The sequence below is a fragment of the Theropithecus gelada genome, chromosome 4, assembly GCF_003255815.1.
Source record: "Theropithecus gelada isolate Dixy chromosome 4, Tgel_1.0, whole genome shotgun sequence".
In the NCBI taxonomy this organism is placed as follows: Eukaryota; Metazoa; Chordata; class Mammalia; order Primates; family Cercopithecidae; genus Theropithecus; species Theropithecus gelada.
The window spans coordinates 118,151,384-118,168,221 of NC_037671.1; the positions used below are offsets into that span (position 1 = coordinate 118,151,384).

Here is a 16,838-nt window from a genome sequence, read left to right on the forward strand (position 1 = left end):
CAGTATCATACTGAATGGGCAAAAACTGGAAGCATTCCCTTTGAAAACTGGCACAAGACAGGGATGCCCTCTCTCACCACTCCTATTCAACATAGTGTTGAAAGTTCTGGCTAGGGCAATAAGGCAAGAGAAAGAAATCAAGGGTATTCAGTTAGGAAAAGAAGAAGTCAAATTGTCCCTGTTTGCAGATGACATGATTGTATATTTAGAAACCCCATCGTCTCAGCCCAAAATCTCCTTAAGCTGATAAGCAACTTCAGCAAAGTCTCAGGATACAAAATCAATGTGCAAAAATCACAACCATTCTTATACACCAGTAACAGACAAACAGAGAGCCAAATCATGAATGAACTTCCATTCACAACAGCTTCAAAGAGAATAAAATATCTAGGAATCCAACTTACAGGGGATGTAAAGGACCTCTTCAAGGAGAACTACAAACCACTGCTCAGTGAAATAAAAGAAGACACAACAAATGGAAGAACATACCATGCTCATGGATAGGAATAATCAATATTGTGAAAATGGCCATACTGCCCAAGGTAATTTATAGATTCAATGCCATCCCCATTAAGCTACCAATGACTTTCTTCACAGAATTGGAAAAAACTGCTTTAAAGTTCATATGGAACCAAAAAAGACCCCGCATTGCCAAGACAATCCTAAGCTAAAAGAACAAAGCTGGAGGCATCACGCTATCTGACTTCAAACTATACTACAAGGCTACAGTAACCAAAACAACATGGTACTGGTACCAAAACAGAGATATAGATCAATGGAACAGAACAGAGCCCTCAGAAATAATACCACACATCTACAGCCATCTGATCTTTGACAAACCTGAGAAAAACAAGAAATGGAGAAAGGATTCCCTATTTAATAAATGGTGCTGGGAAAATTGGCTAGCCATAAGTAGAAAGCTGAAACTGGATCCTTTCCTTACTCTTTATATGAAAATTAATTCAAGATGGATTAGAGACTTAAATGTTAGACCTAAAACCATAAAAACCCTAGAAGAAAACCTAGGCAGTACCATTCAGGACATAGGCATGGGTAAGGACTTCATGTCTAAAACACCAAAAGCAACAGCAACAAAAGCCAAAATTGACAAATGGGATCTAATTAAACTAAAGAGCTTCTGTATAGCAAAAGAAACTACCATCAGAGTGAACAGGCAACCTACAGAATGGGAGAAAATTTTTGCAATCTACTCATCTGACAAAGGGCTAATATCCAGAACCTATAAAGAATTCAATCAAATTTACAAGAAAAAAACAAACAACCCCATCAAAAAGTAGGCAAAGGATATGAACAGACACTTCTCAAAAGAAGACATTCATACAGCCAACAGACACATGAAAAAATGCTCATCATCACTCGCTATCAGAGAAATGCAAATCAAAACCACAATGAGATACCATCTCACACCAGTTAGAATGGCAATCATTAAAAAATCAGGAAACAACAGGTGCTGGAGAGGATGTGGGGAAATAGGAACACTCTTACACTGTTGGTGGGACTGTAAACTAGTTCAACTATTGTGGAAAACAGTGTGGCAATTCCTCAAGGATCTAGAACTAGAAATACCATTTGACCCAGCCATTCCATTATTGGGGATATACCCAAAGGATTATAAGTCATGCTACCATAAAGACACATGCACACGTATGTTTATAGCAGCACTATTCACAATAGCAAAGACTTGGAATCAACCCAAATGTCAATCAGTGACAGACTGGATTAAGAAAATGTGGCACATATACACCATGCAATACTATGCAGCCATAAAAAAGGATGAGTTCGTGTCCTTTGTAGGGACACGGATGCAGCTGGAAACCATCATTCTCAGCTAACAGAAAACCAAATACCGCATGTTCTCACTCACAGATGGGAACTGAACAATGAGATCACTTGGACACAGGAGGGGGATCATCACACTCTGGGTCCTATTGTGGGAGGGGGGAGGGATAGCATTAGGAGATATACCTAATGTAAATGACTAGTTAATGGGTGCAGCACACCAACATGGCACATGTATACATATGTAACAAACCTGCACGTTGTGCACATGTACCTAGAACTTAAAGTATAAACAAAAATAAACCACCACCAACAACAAAAAAACATTAAAAGTCCAACAAAGAAGAATGATTGGGCAAATTAAGCTACTTCTATGAGTTGGAATATTATACAGACTTCAAAACAAGATGCTCTCAAAGAGTTTGTAATGGTTCGAGGAAATTCATTTGATAAAATTTTAAGTGGAAAATTAGGATATGAAATTATGTATAAAATAAGACTTCAAAGCTCTGGAAAATACTCTGAAACAAGACTAACAGGAAACAAAGCAATGGGTGCCCCTGGATTAGGTTATGCAATTATGGTTATTTTGTTTATAAATTTTAATTTTCATACAGTAGAGAATGTATTACTTTATTGTTTTGAGATGGAGTCTTACTCTGTCACCCACGCTGGAGTGCAATAGCACGATCTCCGCTCACTCCAACCTCTGCCTCCCGGGTTCAAGCGATTCTCATGCCTGAGCCTCCTGAGTAGCTGGGGCTATAGGCGTGTGCCACCATGCCTGGCTAATTTTTGTATTTTCAGTACAGACGGGGTTTCACTATGTTGGCCAGGCTGGTCTCGAACTCCTGACCTCAGATAGTCTGCCTGCCTCGGCATCCCAAATTGCTGGGATTACAGGTGTGAGCCACCATGCCTGGCCATGTATTACTTTCATATAATAAAAAAATTACAAAATTTACTCTGCCTATTAGTTCTTGTCATCGAAAATCTTCAGGTAGATTCCTATAGTGGTCTTTGGAATGATTTTATCCTTAGCCTGAAGTGGATAATGTGCTATTCCTGCTAACGAACTATAGCTAACTCACAGGGTTAAGGGAAGGCATTTTGGAATTTCTGATTCCTCCTGGTTATTGCACTTTAAAAAAATTACATAGACATGATATTTCCCCGTAAACAATTCAGTGTGTTCCTGTGTTGCTCCATGTACTGCAAGACCAGATGTAGATCAGGAAAGCTCTTCACTGGCTTAGTATGAGAGCCAGGTAGACAATACACACAAGTGGGGAATACTCATTTTTTTTTTTTTTTTAGGTGGAGTCTCGCTCTTCACCCAGGCTGGAGTGCAGTGGTGCGATCTCTGCTCCCTGCAACTTCCGCCTCTCAGGTTCAAATGATTCTCCTGCCTCAGCCTTCCAAATAGCTAAGATTACAGGCCCATGCCACTGCGCCCGGTTAATTTTTTGTATTTTTAGTAGAGATGGGGGTTTCACCGTGTTAGCCAGGGTAGTCTCGATCTCTGACCTCAGGTGATCCGCCTGCCTCGGCCTCCCAAAGTGCTGGGATTACAGGCATGAGCCACCACGCCCAGCCGGAATACTCTTGTTCTTCCTATGACCATGTGCTGTGATGCTGTGTGGTTTCTGTCACGTATACACACACAAGCACACTCATGCACACACCCGCTACGTCCCTGCCTACATTCTACCCAGCCTGACTGCTCTGGAAGGAAAGTATGTAGCTGGGGTCTGGGGGCCTCTGGGGCAGCTGTCTCAAGACCGAAGTGGCTGCAGAGCAGTGGTCGTAGCTGCAGGGGAGGTGGGGGAGAGGAGGAGGAAGGAGCTGACTTGCAATCATCTCTTTCTGCTTTGTCCCTGTCCTCTTCATTCGGTGCACTCAGCTCTACGGGAGGACAGTGTGTAACTAGTTTGACCAGCTGCTGACATCTCCGAAGAAGGAAGAGGTCTAATACCCTCCGAAGAAGGAATCTTCTAATATTACTTCACTGCAAGCACATTCTAAGCTTTCCGGCAGGGAGTCCCCAGATGAAAATGGGAAGCAGTTAGCTTGGGATCGCTTCAGGTCTTCTCCTTGGGATATGTTGATGTATTCCTGACTCCAGGCGCTCTCTGGATACACCTTTAGGTGTGTCTTCTCTGGCAGACAAAGGAGTTGTGCTTAGAACCAGTGGCTGCAGCTCAGTTCTGACGACAGGGAGAAATGAGTCTGGGGAGAGGGACTAGGGTTGGGCTGTAGATTGGGGAAAGGATACCGCATCTAAAATAAAAGAACCTAACACTGTATGTATTCTGCCTCTAACCCCCAATTTTCCTTCTTCTCTCCTCCTAATATAGTGATTGTGTTAGTTAGGTTCCTCTGACAGTTTGATTCCCCAAGACAGAATTAGAAATGCATAAGATCTGAGGCTGGGCGTGGTGGCTCACATCTGTAACCCCAGCACTTTGGGAGGCCAAGGCGGGGGGATCACAAGGTCAGGAGTTCAAGACCAGCCTGGGCAACACAGTGAAATCCCGTCTCTACTAAAAATACAAAAATTAGCTGGGAGTGGTGGCAGGCGCCTGTAATCCCAGCTACTTGGGAGGCTGAGGCAGGAGAATTGCTTGAACCCGGGAGGCAGAGGTTGCAGTGAGCCAAGATCACGCCACTGCACTGCAGCCTGGGCGACAGAGTGAGACTCGGTCTCAAAAAAAAAAAAAAAAAAAAAAAAAATCTGGGCGGGATGCCTGTGAAGGATGGAGCCTGAGAAGGAGAGCAGCAAGGGAGGAGGTTGAATGGGAAGAGCTTTAGACTTCAGTGTAGTCCCGAGAAATTCACGGCCAGGCCCGTGGGAGACCCATAGTAAAGACTGCCTATTGGAGAAGTCCTGCACTTTGCAGGAATGGCCAGGCCAGTTTCCTGCCCCGCTCAGCCATTGGCTGACAGTAGCCCAGGGGCGGAGACCTTTCTGGGAAGATAGCTTGGGTCCTGAAGTGGGGATACTTCCCTCAAGATGGTCCTTGGAGAGGAGGTCTTTGTGGTCCACCTCCACGGCCACCACAGTTATATTCTAATTTATGGTTTCATTTATACCAGTGCTGACTTGATTGTGTACTATAGTCACATTTCTTTTCTCATTATTTTTTCTTTCTTGGAGTTTTCTTTTTTCTTTCTTTAAAAAAAATTTTTTTTTGAGACAGAGTCTCGCTCTGTCACCCAGGCTGGAGTACAGTGGTGCATCTCGGCTCACTGCAAGCTCTGCCTCCCGGGTTCACGGCATTCTCCTGCCTCAGTCTCCCGAGTAGCTGGGACTACAGGCGCCCGCCACCACGCCCGGCTAATTTTTTTTTTTGTATTTTTAGTAGATACCAGGTTTCACCGTGTTAGCCAGCATGGTCTCCATCTCCTGACTTCATGACCCGCCTGCCTCGGCCTCCCAAAGTGCTGGGATTACAGGTGTGAGCCGCCATGCCTGGCCTGGAGTTTTCTTTTTAAAATTTGGTCACTTCTCTATGTCCCTATCCATTACTCTGCTCCAAGCGTTGACAGAACCATGACACACCTCATGGGAGACTGAAGTCGTCGGGCTCATGAATCGGTCCCATTTCTTCCTTCTTTGAGACATGCCGCCTGGAGTCCTGTTTGACTCAGTTGTGCTTTGCACATCCCCTTGTTTTAGTAGAGCATGTCCTCCAGGAGCTTGCAGGTAAGGGGTGTAGGTGATATAAATGCTTTGACTCCTTCTGTTTCCAGTCCATCTGACCCTTAATGGAGAGTTCTAGGTCGGAAATCGTTTGCCCTCAGAATCTCCAGTCTGTTGTTTCTTGGATGCTAATGTTCCTGTTGAAAAGTCAATGCCAGCCAGGTGCGGTGGCTCACGCCTGGGATCCCAAAGTGCTAATCCCAGCACTTTGGGAGGCCAAGGCAGGAGGATCACTTGAGGTCAGGAGATTCAGACCAGCCTGGCCAACATGGCGAAACCCTGTCTCTACTAAAAATGCAAAACAAAAACAAAAATAAAAACAAAAAATAGCCAGGCATGGTGGTACATGCCTGTAATTCCAGCTACTTGGGAGGCTGAGGCAGGAGAATTGCTTGAACCCGGGATGCGGAGGTGCAGTGAGCTGAGATCATGACACTGCATTCCAGCCTGGGTGACAGAGCAAGACTCTGTCTCAAAACAAAACAACAAAACAAAACAAAACAACGCTCTCCTATTTAACCCTACTCTTCTGAAATTTCACAATGATGTGCCTTATTCTCTGTGCTAGTACTAGGTCTTTTTCTCTCTTTCTCTCTCTCTGCCTCTTTTGTTGTTGTTGTGAGACAAAGTCTTACCCTGTCACTCAGGCTGGAGTGCAGTGGTGCCATCATGGCTCACCATGGCCTCGACCACCCAGGCTCAAGCGAATCTCCTGCCACAGCCTCCTGAGTAGCCAGGACTATAGGCATGTGCAACCACACTCAGCTAATTTTTTCTTTTTATAGACACGAGGTCTCTCTATTTCCCAGGCTGATCTCGAACTCCTGGGCTCAAACAATCCTAGGGATGGGTACAGTGGCTCACCCCTGTGAGGGTCCTTAGATCCTCTTTTGATCTATTTGTTCATCAAGGTAATAAAAGACTACCATGGATTGAACACCTAGTATGTGCCACATAATGTACTTTCTACTCAGTATGTCTCATTTCACCTTCACAGAATCCCTGCAAGGTGAGTGTTATTATATCCATTTGTGGACCAGGACTGCGGCTCAGAAGCTTTTCCCAAGACCCTGAACTCTGACAGGTGAATAACTGCCAAGTGGTGGAGGTTGGCCTGCAGTGGGCATCAGTCTGAGTTCCAAGCTGACTGCTCTTTCCAGGGCAACCACCCAGAGGCGGGTCCTAGTGCTAGGTGATGGCAGGACTTGCATGTCAAGTGCTTCATGGGAGAATGTAAGTTCCATGGGGCTGAGATCTTGGCTGGTCTGTTCACCACCATCAGCCAAGTACAAGAACAATCCTTGCCATGTTGAAAATACACAATCCTTTGTTTTTTTTTTTTTGTTTTGTCTTTTTTTTTGGTTTATGTCGGGGGGAATATTGAGGGGGAATGTTGGGGGGAGTGTTGCAGGGGGAGGATTTTTTTTTTTTAAATTTGAGACAGGGTCTCACTGTCACCCAGGCTGGAGTGCAGTGGCGTGATCTTCGCTCACTGCAGCCTCTGCCTCCCAGGTTCAAGCAATTCTCCTGTCTCAGCCTCCTGAGTAACTGGGACTACAGGCGTGTGCCACCATGCCCAGCTAATTTTTGTCTTTTTAGTAGAGATGGGGTTTTATCATATTGGCCAAGCTGGCCTCAAACTCCTGGCCTCAAGTGATCTGCCTACCTCAGCCTCCCAAAGTGCTAGAATTACAGGTGTGAGCCACCGCTCCTGACAATCAGTACTTTTTAAAAGGATGAATGGATGGATAGATGAACATAATTTCATTTAATTCCCAGAGCAACTCAGTCATAACTCTAATTTACCCTTTTGTAAAAGGTTAGAAAGCAAATCCCAGCATTCTGGGATTTTTGTTTCCCAGCGAATTGCTCTTTCTGGGAAGTGTTTTTGTGTAATCTTAGAATTACCCTTGATGATAACCCATGCTACCCCATGGCAACCAGAACCTAATGGGATAGCTGAATTGGCTTGGCCAAGTGATTGACTACTTATTCAACAAAATATTATTGAGTGAGTGTCCACTGCATGCTAGGCACTAGGCTGGGAGATTTACATTCATTAAATCTCATATTATCCTCACAATAGCCCTGCCAAGTAGCCAGGTGGCCTAAAACCAGTTTCTTAAAGATTCATTTGCTCGGTTGGGTGCAGTGCCTCACACCTGTAATCCTAGCACTTTGGGAGGCCAAGGCGGGTGGATTGCCTGAGCTCAGGAGTTCAAGACCAGCCTGGGCAACATGGTGAAATCCGTTTCTACTAAAATACAAAAAATTAGCCGGGCATGGCAGCGTGCTCCTGTAGCCCCAGCTACTTGGGAGGCTGAGGTAGGAGACTTGCTTGAACTCAGGAGACGGAGGTTGCAGTGAGCTGAGATTGCACCACTGCACTCCAGCCTGGGCAACAGAGCGAGACTCTGACTCCATTTAAAAAAAAAAAAAAAAAAAAAAGGTTCATTTGCTCAATGAAGACTTTGCTTAAAATTCAACCTCTAGACCTTTGAGAGTCTAGGTTTCATTTTAGTGTTCTATATTTTCTTGGCATTTGGGAGCAGTTTAACGATGAAAATAATTAGTTCCTCCAAGGGCATATCTAACTTAATTTAGTGTTTATATTACGTATTTATTGCACTTGCAGATTTTTTTAACTATTTAAAAAATATATGGAACATTTCACAAATTTGCACATCATCCTTGCACAGGGGCTATGCTAGTGTTTAGTATATGTGCTGCTGAAGTGGGCCCAGAATTTTCTTTTTTCTAATGATGGGATTGTTTTGTCTACTTGAACGTGCCTTGTTCTATTTAACCTGCTTTTGCATGGTTAAGCTCTTTTTAGTCAGTTTATGTAAGGTCTTTTATTCAGAATTTAAATTAAATTTAAAAGTAAATTAAATTAAAATTAAAATTTAATTTAATTCAGTATTTATTTCGAGGACATGTGAAAAGACCTAAAAATGCTTCAAAGGAAATAGAATTTTGCAGGAATGAGTTTTTAGGTAAGATGTTCCCCAGCCAGGCTGTAATGAGAAAAAAATAATGGAGACCAAGATGTGGGCAGACATTTAATAAGCCTCTCCCGGCCGCGTGCGGTGGCTCACGGCTGTAATCCCAGCACTTTGGGAGGCCGAGGCTGGTGGATCACCTGAAGTCAGGAGTTTGAGACCAGCCTGGTCAACATGGTGAAACCCTGTCTCTATTAAAAATACAAAAAATTAGCCGGGCATGGTGGTGGGTGCCTATAATGCTACTCAAGAGGCTGAGGCAGGAGAATCGCTTGAACCCAGGAGGCAGAGGTTGCAGTGAGCCGAGATTATGCACTGCACTCCAGCCTGGGTGACAGAGCGAGACTCTGTCTCAAAAAACAAAACAAAAAAACAAACAAAAACAAAAACAAAACAAGGCCAGGCGTGGTGGCTCATGCCTGTAATCCCAGCACTTCGGGAGGGTGAGGCAGGCGAATCACGAGGTCAGGAGTTTGAGACCACCCTGGCCAATATGGTGAAACCCCATCTCTACTAAAAATACAAAAATTAACTGCGTGTGGTGGTACATGCCTATAGTCCCAGCTACTCAGGAGGCTGAGGCAGAAGAATCGCTTGAACCTGGGAGGCGGAGCTTGCAGTGAGCTGAGATCACGCCACTGTACTACAGCCTGGGCGGTAGAGTGAAACTCTGTCTCAAAAAACAAAACAAAACAAAACCCTGCATATTTTGTCTCTTTTAAAAGAAGGTCAAAATAGACGGTTCTTAAAAATAAAGCACAATTGTCTTTATTTTCATATTTGGAAAACTATTGGAGTGTCAACATAATAATGTCTGCAAACTTTCAGAAAGAATTTTTGTAGAATTTCCTGGACATTATCTGGAAAAAGGATTATATGGGAGGCTGAGGTCAACTCACTTCTGCCCTATGTCTGTCCCCAGAGAGTCTGACCGGTGACCCTGGGTCCAGCTTTTCCTGTCACTCTCAGCAGAAGCAGCTGGCTGGTCTGAGCACAGTGAACCCAGTGTCTCTCTAGGCCATACAATTCTACCATTCTAACTTCTCAGGTGGTAGCATGGTATTTTGGAACGTATATCCGTGGGAATGTCCATCAGGCTGGACTTTACTGTGCTGTTGACTGTAGTGGCCACATTGACCACCTGACCCATGCCAGGAGCCACCTCCATTGCAGGTGCATTTCTGCATGATGGTTGTCATTTTGATTAAGAGTGCAAGGCTCCGGAGGCAGACTCTATGATTTCAAATATTGGCTCCCATATATCCTAGTTATAGGACTATTCGTGTGTCTCCTTTCTTTATCAGTAAAATAGGGATTTTTATGCGTCTACCACACAGTGTTGTTGTGAGGATTAAATGAGTTAATATTTCTAAAGAGCTTAGAACAGTGCCTGGCACATAATAAATGGTATGTAAGTTTTAGTAATGTATAATTATCATCATTATTTTTTTTTTTAAGAGATGAGGGTCTTGCTATGTTGCCCAGGCTTGTCTCTAACTCCTGGCTTCAAGTGATCCTCCTGCCTCAGCCTCCCAAGTAGCTTGGTTTACAGGTGCAAGACACCGTGTCAGGCTACCAAGATTTTTTGTGTGAGGTACTTGGAACTACACAAGGCACTTCTTGGGTAAAAAATGCACAGGAGTGCACTCGCAGGTGTATATATTTAAATGAACAAGTGCTTCTTCTATGATCCTGGAAGTGTAATTTACCAGCAGTGCAGTTTCTCCTCTCCCTCTCCCTTTGCTACTACCTGCCCTCAGCTTTCTCATCATCCTCTCCCTTTTTCCTTTGCATGTACTTTGTTCTCTCTTCCTCCATCCTAGCTTACTTTTTCTTTCTCATACTTACAAATCAACTGGGCGCTGTTTCTCTTTTCTCTTACTCTCCTAAGTTTTATTTTATTTTAGTCACTGAAGTGATCTGAGAAGTGGCTGTAAAAAGGTAACACCAGCCTATTGACATGCTGCCTCAAACTGAAGGGGGTGAGTCACAAAAGGAGAGAGTCCAAGGTTGGACAGAAGAGACACAAGTTCCTTCTGGCTTCAGAGTTCTATGTCCACCATTTCAAATTTAGATTCATATTTTATTAACATTTATCTTTCCCTTTGTATGGCTTAAGCACTAGGCTAGGGCTTTTAGATGGATTATTATTTAATCCTTACAACTCCTTAAAGGCAGGTATTACTCCCATCTTACAAATGAAGAAGAAAAGCAAAAATGGAGAGATAATCAACTTATCCAAGGCCACACAACTGGAAATCAGAGAGCCAACGTTGATGCGTATACACGCTAACTCTAAGCTCCAGTCTCTTCCCACTACTCATAATTCCTCCCACACAAAAAAGTAGAAGTAGGCTAGGCACAGTGGCTCATGCCTGAAATCCTAACACTTTGAGAGGCTGAGGCAGGAGGATTGCTTACGATCAGGAGTTTGAGATAAGCCTGGGCAACATGGTGAAACCCTGTCTCTACAAATAATAAAAAATCAGCTGGTTTGTGATCGTGCATGCCTGTAGTCCCTGCAACATGGGAGGCTATGGCAGGAAGATTGTTTTAGCCTAGGAGTTCAAGGCTACCGTGGGCCATGATCATGCCACCGGACTCCAGCTTGGGTGACAGAGTGAGACCACATGCCCCAAAATAATTGCAATATAATGTGATTAATGTAAATACGTAGTGGTACTTATAAGATCTTATGGAAATACAAGTGAGGTAGGGAGGGGAATTTCTAATATTTCTTTTTTTTTTTTGAGACGGAGTCTCGCTCTGTAGCCCAGGCTGGAGTGCAGTGGCCGGATCTCAGCTCACTGCAAGCTCCGCCTCCCGGGTTCACGCCATTCTCCGGCCTCAGCCTCCCGAGTAGCTGGGACTACAGGCGCCCGCCACCTCGCCCGGCTATTTTTTGTATTTCTTAGTAGAGACGGGGTTTCACCGTGTTAGCCAGGATGGTCTCGATCTCCTGACCTCGTGATCCGCCCATCTCGGCCTCCCAAAGTGCTGGGATTACAGGCTTGAGCCACCGCGCCCGGCCCTCTAATATTTCCCAGGCAGATTTTTGAACTGGGGTCCTTGAAATTTTAGAAGGTCAGTGGAGGAATCACTTGAAGTTGTCTGCAAAATTTTCTTAGAGGGGTTTGTGGCCAAGGGAGTAGAGAGGTGGAAGTTTGACCGGGGGCATCAGAGAGTATTAACTGTGTGAATGTTTGAGCTGATCAAGAGTTTGCAAGGAATTAGAAGAGGAATAAGACAGTCTAGGCAAAAGAAACCACAAGTGGAAAAGTACATGCAAATAATTTTCTTGGACTTCAGCCTAGGGTACCATTCAAGGAAGCAGCAGGAGACAAAGCACCTAGAATAGGTGGTTAGGGTCCAGACCAAGAAACAAATGATGTTCAGGGCCAAGAATGAATTCTCAAGGATATTAAAAATGCTTTCGACAACATTATTACAGGTCATTGTAAAATGTATTCTCCAATGCCATTAAACAGTATGATGGAAGTTCTTTCTTCCCTTTTCCAGATGCTTGTAGCAAAGTCTCTGTATTTTAGGATAAATTTGCATTCAGGAGTAGAGCTGGGAGCCTAACCTTGTTTCTGGGTGATAATGTGTTCTGAATTCTAAACAATGGCTTACAAAACTTCTGAAGAGCCATGAATTCTGTGAATTGGCATGGTGGCACCACCCATTGGTGCCTTGGCGGTAGGTCATTGAATCCCTGGTGTCCAAATATGGGGCTGTAAATTAGAGGAGGGGCAGGGCAAGAGAATATTGCCCTAAATGAAGATATGCTGAGTTTGTTACTGGAAAAGAGGCAGAGAGATTTCGGATCTGGATTTTCGAGGTAACAGTAAATTTATAATCCAGGTATCACTGTGGAAGTCTCTGCCATGCTGATTTTATTTTCTCCCCAAACTTCTGAGGTTGATAACTTAATCAGGTAGATTAACTAGGTTAGTTAAAATAAGATATATATGCAATCATCTCCCACAAAGGAAGCTTGTCTGAACTGGAACTGTTTCTATAGATTTCAAGGCTCATTCCCTTGTCTCCTTAGGACAGGAACGATATTCCTAAGGCTGATAATTCCCCTTTCTGTCTCAGTTGATCAATACATCATTTTGCATCCTCAGCACAAAAACCCAAATGTGCTTGCTTCCTTTTCTAAAAGAAAGCCTCTGTCTTGCTGGGATTAAGAGGGCATAGTCCCATGACACAGTTTGCAGTCAAATTTTGGCACCTGAAAAAACCTTCCCTCTTTAAAGAACTGCGGGCAACCAGTCAAGAGGGACCAGAGTTTTGGCATTTGGACTGAAAACATTACCTGCCAACTGGGCTGCTCTGAATGTATTGTTTCCGAAACCAGGGGAAGCGCATGTAACAAGAGGAGGCTTTGTTCTGTTGGAACATTTTTGATGAGCCCATCTGCCCCAAGTTGAAGGGAGAACCTGCCAGCCATGTCTGTTCACTTTCTCCCATTTACCAGCCTCCCTTGGACTCCTGAATACCCTCTAGGGCATGACTGTTACCTCTCACAACTCATATTTCAGATATTTTTTGCTTTGTTCATCCCATGACTGTGGAATTGTATGTTTCATACACAGTTGCTTTGACTGGCAGTCAAACACTTTTCTCTCAATGACCCAGTCTCTCCTTCTGGTTGCTATCCTACCAAGACAGCGAGGAGAAATTTGCCCAAGCAAAGGCTAAATGCCCGAACTGACGTTTCCTCTAGAGTTCCCTTCCCTAATTCTACTTTCATTCAACAAGTATTGATTGGGCATCGACAGTACCAGGCACTGTTCTCAGCTCCTCAGAGACAGTAGTGAGCAAAGCAGCCTTCCAGAAGCCCATCTGAGAGGCCTCAACTCACCAAAGCCCAGGCCAGAAGCAGAAAAGGGGCAGGAGGGGCCCTCAGGCCAGGCTGGGGCTCAGCACCCATGCATCAAGTGGTTGGGCTCTCAGACTCTACCTCATGATCTCTGTACTCTTTAATTATTTGTCATGAACAAATCTATCTATCTATCTATCTATCCATCTATCTATATCTATCTATCTATCTCTATCTATCCATCTATCTATCTAGCTATCCGTCTATTTTTTTTTCTTAAGAGACAGGGTCAGGCTGGACACAGTGGCTCATGCCTGTAATCCCAGCAGTTTGGGAGGCCAAGGCAGGCGGATCACCTGGGGTCAGGAGTTCAAGACCAGCCTGGCCAACATGGTGAAACCCTGTCTCCATGAAAAATACAAAAATCAGCTGGGCATGGGGGTGGGTGCCTGTAATCCCAGCTACTCAGGAGGCCAAGGCAGGAGAATCGCTTGAACCCGGGAGGCAGAGGTTGCAGTGAGCTGAGATCGCACCACAGCACTCCAGCCTGGACAACAGAGGGAGACTCCGTCTCAAAAAAAAAAAAAAAAAAAAAAAAAAAATTTAAAAAGGAAGAAGAAAGGAAGAGGTAAGAGAGGCAAGATCTCACTCTGTCACCAAGGCTAGGATGCGGTGGTGTGATCATAGTTTACTGCAGCCCAGAACTCCTGGGCTCAAGAGATCCTCCTGCCTCAGCCTCCCAAGTAACTGAGACTACAGCTGCATGCCCAGCTAATTTTTGTAATTTTTGTAGAGACAGTGTTTTGCCATGTTGCCCAGGCTGGTCTCCAATTCCTGGGCTCAAGGAACCTTCCTATCCTGGCCTCCCAAAGTTCTGGGATTATAGGCATGAGCCCCCACATTCAGCCCAAATCTAAACCCTTTTTTTAATTAAAAAGGAAAAGAACTTCACAATCTATAGAATACGATTTCTACAGAGAAGACGAAGACGGAAACAAAGTTGTTCGGCAACCTGAGAAGAAAACTCCTTCAGTAGAATATTAGATGCTAAATGGTTAATCGGATGGTCCCGATCCCCTGGGGGTTGCAATATGAAGTACATCATTACATCTTTCATTCTTAGCATGTGTGCAAATCTTTAAAAAAGTTTTCACAGATAAGCAGAGGCTGGAAAAGCTCTGGTCTTTAACAGGAAAAACTTTTCTTGGCTTACAAAACCTTTTTTAGAGTCTTGGGGGAAAATAAATATCTACATAATTATATAAATATATCTTATATAATGAATGGTAAGTCACAAAAATGGCAAAGCCCGGTGAAGGAATTCTGAAGCAGTCGCTGCCTAGCCCCCTCGGAATTTTGATGGATTCATCAGTAGCACTGATAATCCCTAGATACTGACAGTTACTTTATACCTGTTTCCCACAATAGTCCTTTCCTGAATATACCAGTCTAAATGTCAGAAGGACACCTAAAAACAGTCTTAAAATTTGAAAACAGACAGCCTACATACCCTGCAATCTTGTTCCTCCATGAAGTGAGCTGCTGGCCATACGTTCAAATGGTCTCTGACTTCCTCTCTGACTCAGATCGCATGAATCCGCAGCACTGATGTAAGGCTCTAAATGGGAATCTGTTTTCAATTCAGGGCAGATGTGGGACACTCTCACAGCCCTAGGGATTATCAACTTTAAAACAAATCGCCTTCAGGACGATAAGAGAGGCAGCAACTGCTTCCTGAGGCCTCACTGGGGTCCCTTCCAAATGCTTAACATATAACACAATAACTATGACACAAAAGCAAGTTTCGTTCTTCGGGTTCTCAGACTTTAAAATGAAGCTTGCAAATGCCCCTCAGAAACAAAGCTTGAAAATATATCTCAGAACATTTAAATAGAAATCCAGATATTTTCGTAACTAACATACAACAGTGATCCAAATGCCCCTTTCTCCCCGCCCCTACAAAACTCTCAGCCAGGGTTTGGCTCATTGAGTATAGTTTTTCCACAAATTGAATTCGAATTGTTCTGGTTCAGAGTTTTCTTGGCTCAAGAAAAGGAAGGGAGGACTAGTCCAAGACTTCCACAGAGAAACATCCAGAAATCCATTTAACACGGTAAGTTTAATGTTCTAGGATTAGTGTTCATGCATGGACTCTATGTCTCAGAATGTCCTCTGTTCTGAGAACACTTTGTAGAGTTGGCTGATCTGCTAGGCTTCAAACTCTGAAACACCTTCGCTGGGGCTTAATCTAGTTTAACCTGATTTGATAACCCTGAAAAAAAGTTACAAAAACATGAATTTTGAAGACATCTAAAGGAAACATAAAAACATTTCCCTTTTAATAAAATAAAACAAAAGTTTTATAGAGTCTTAAAAAATATTAAAAGTTAATGTGCATGGCATTTCCCTACACAGATAAGTTTAGGTGTTGGTAACATCAGTGAATAGTCAGAGGATAGTCACATTAAGTACATATTCTTGGAAAACACAGTCTATTCTTTAAAATTAATATTGTGAGTGTGACATAACAGAGTTACATGGTAAAGCATCAAGTCACTAAGGAACATTAGGGCTAGTATTTCTCCTATCTTCATGGGGAAAAATAAATTAAACTTCCTGTAGCTTAGGAATGTGCTAACATAACCATTAGGCAGCGGTAGAAGTCGTATTAGGAGTTGTGGATGAGCCGAGCATGGTGGCTCACACCTGTAATCCCAGCACTTTGGGAGGCCGAGGCAGGTGGATCACCTGAGGCCAGGAGTTCGAGACCAGCCTGACCAACATAGTGAAACCCTGTCTCTACTAAAAATACAAAAATTAGCTGGGCGTGGTGGCGGGCGCCTGTAATCTTGGCTACTTGGGAGGCTGAGACAGGAGAATCACTTGAACCCAGGAGCAGGAGGTTGCAGTGAGCCAAGATCGTGCCACTGCACTCCAGCGCGGGCAAAAAGAGTGACACTCTGTCTCAAAAAAAAAAAAAAAAAAGTTGTGAATGAGATGTCCAGAGTCCCAGAGACAGAGACCTGTCCCTAGATTTCTCTTTAACTGAGTGGCCTCGGACACGCCGTTGCCCAGGCTACCATTTCCTTATTTGTAAAGTGGCTGAATTAGGGAGAAGATATCTAAAATTCAAACCTCTAATATCAGTGATGGTGTATTAACCAAGAACTTGGTAAAACAGAAGGTAAGAGTCTTTTTGTTTCATTTTGTTTTCAAAAATAATCACTAACTGCCACTAGTTTGACATCTCAGACAATTTTTTCTTTCCACTTCGGAGCATATATCTACAATTCTGGCTGATAAGGCAAGTTTTAGCCAAGAAATGGGATCTGAAGGATCAAGAAACCCACTACCTTATGTAAATTAGATGCCTAGATTTTTAAGGAGGTTGACAGGTTTTTAGGGAAACAATCACCAAAGGCATAACTGCCCAATTTTAATTCGGCTCATGGGTGTCAGTAATGCACTTACTTAGCAATTAGGATCAGTTCAGTACAGAAACACT

General features: G+C 43.6%; 1 protein-coding gene across 1 annotated transcript in view; it reads right to left on the reverse strand.

The window, feature by feature from the left end:
- Positions 1-14,945, reverse strand: part of SASH1 (SAM and SH3 domain containing 1) — a 285,981-nt gene extending 271,036 nt beyond the window's left edge. The window contains exon 1 of the mRNA XM_025381968.1: positions 14,844-14,945. Within this exon, the coding sequence (XP_025237753.1) occupies positions 14,844-14,864 (21 nt within the window). The 5' untranslated portion in view covers positions 14,865-14,945. The remainder of the gene's footprint in view (positions 1-14,843) is intronic.
- Between the last annotated feature and the right edge of the window lie 1,893 nt (positions 14,946-16,838).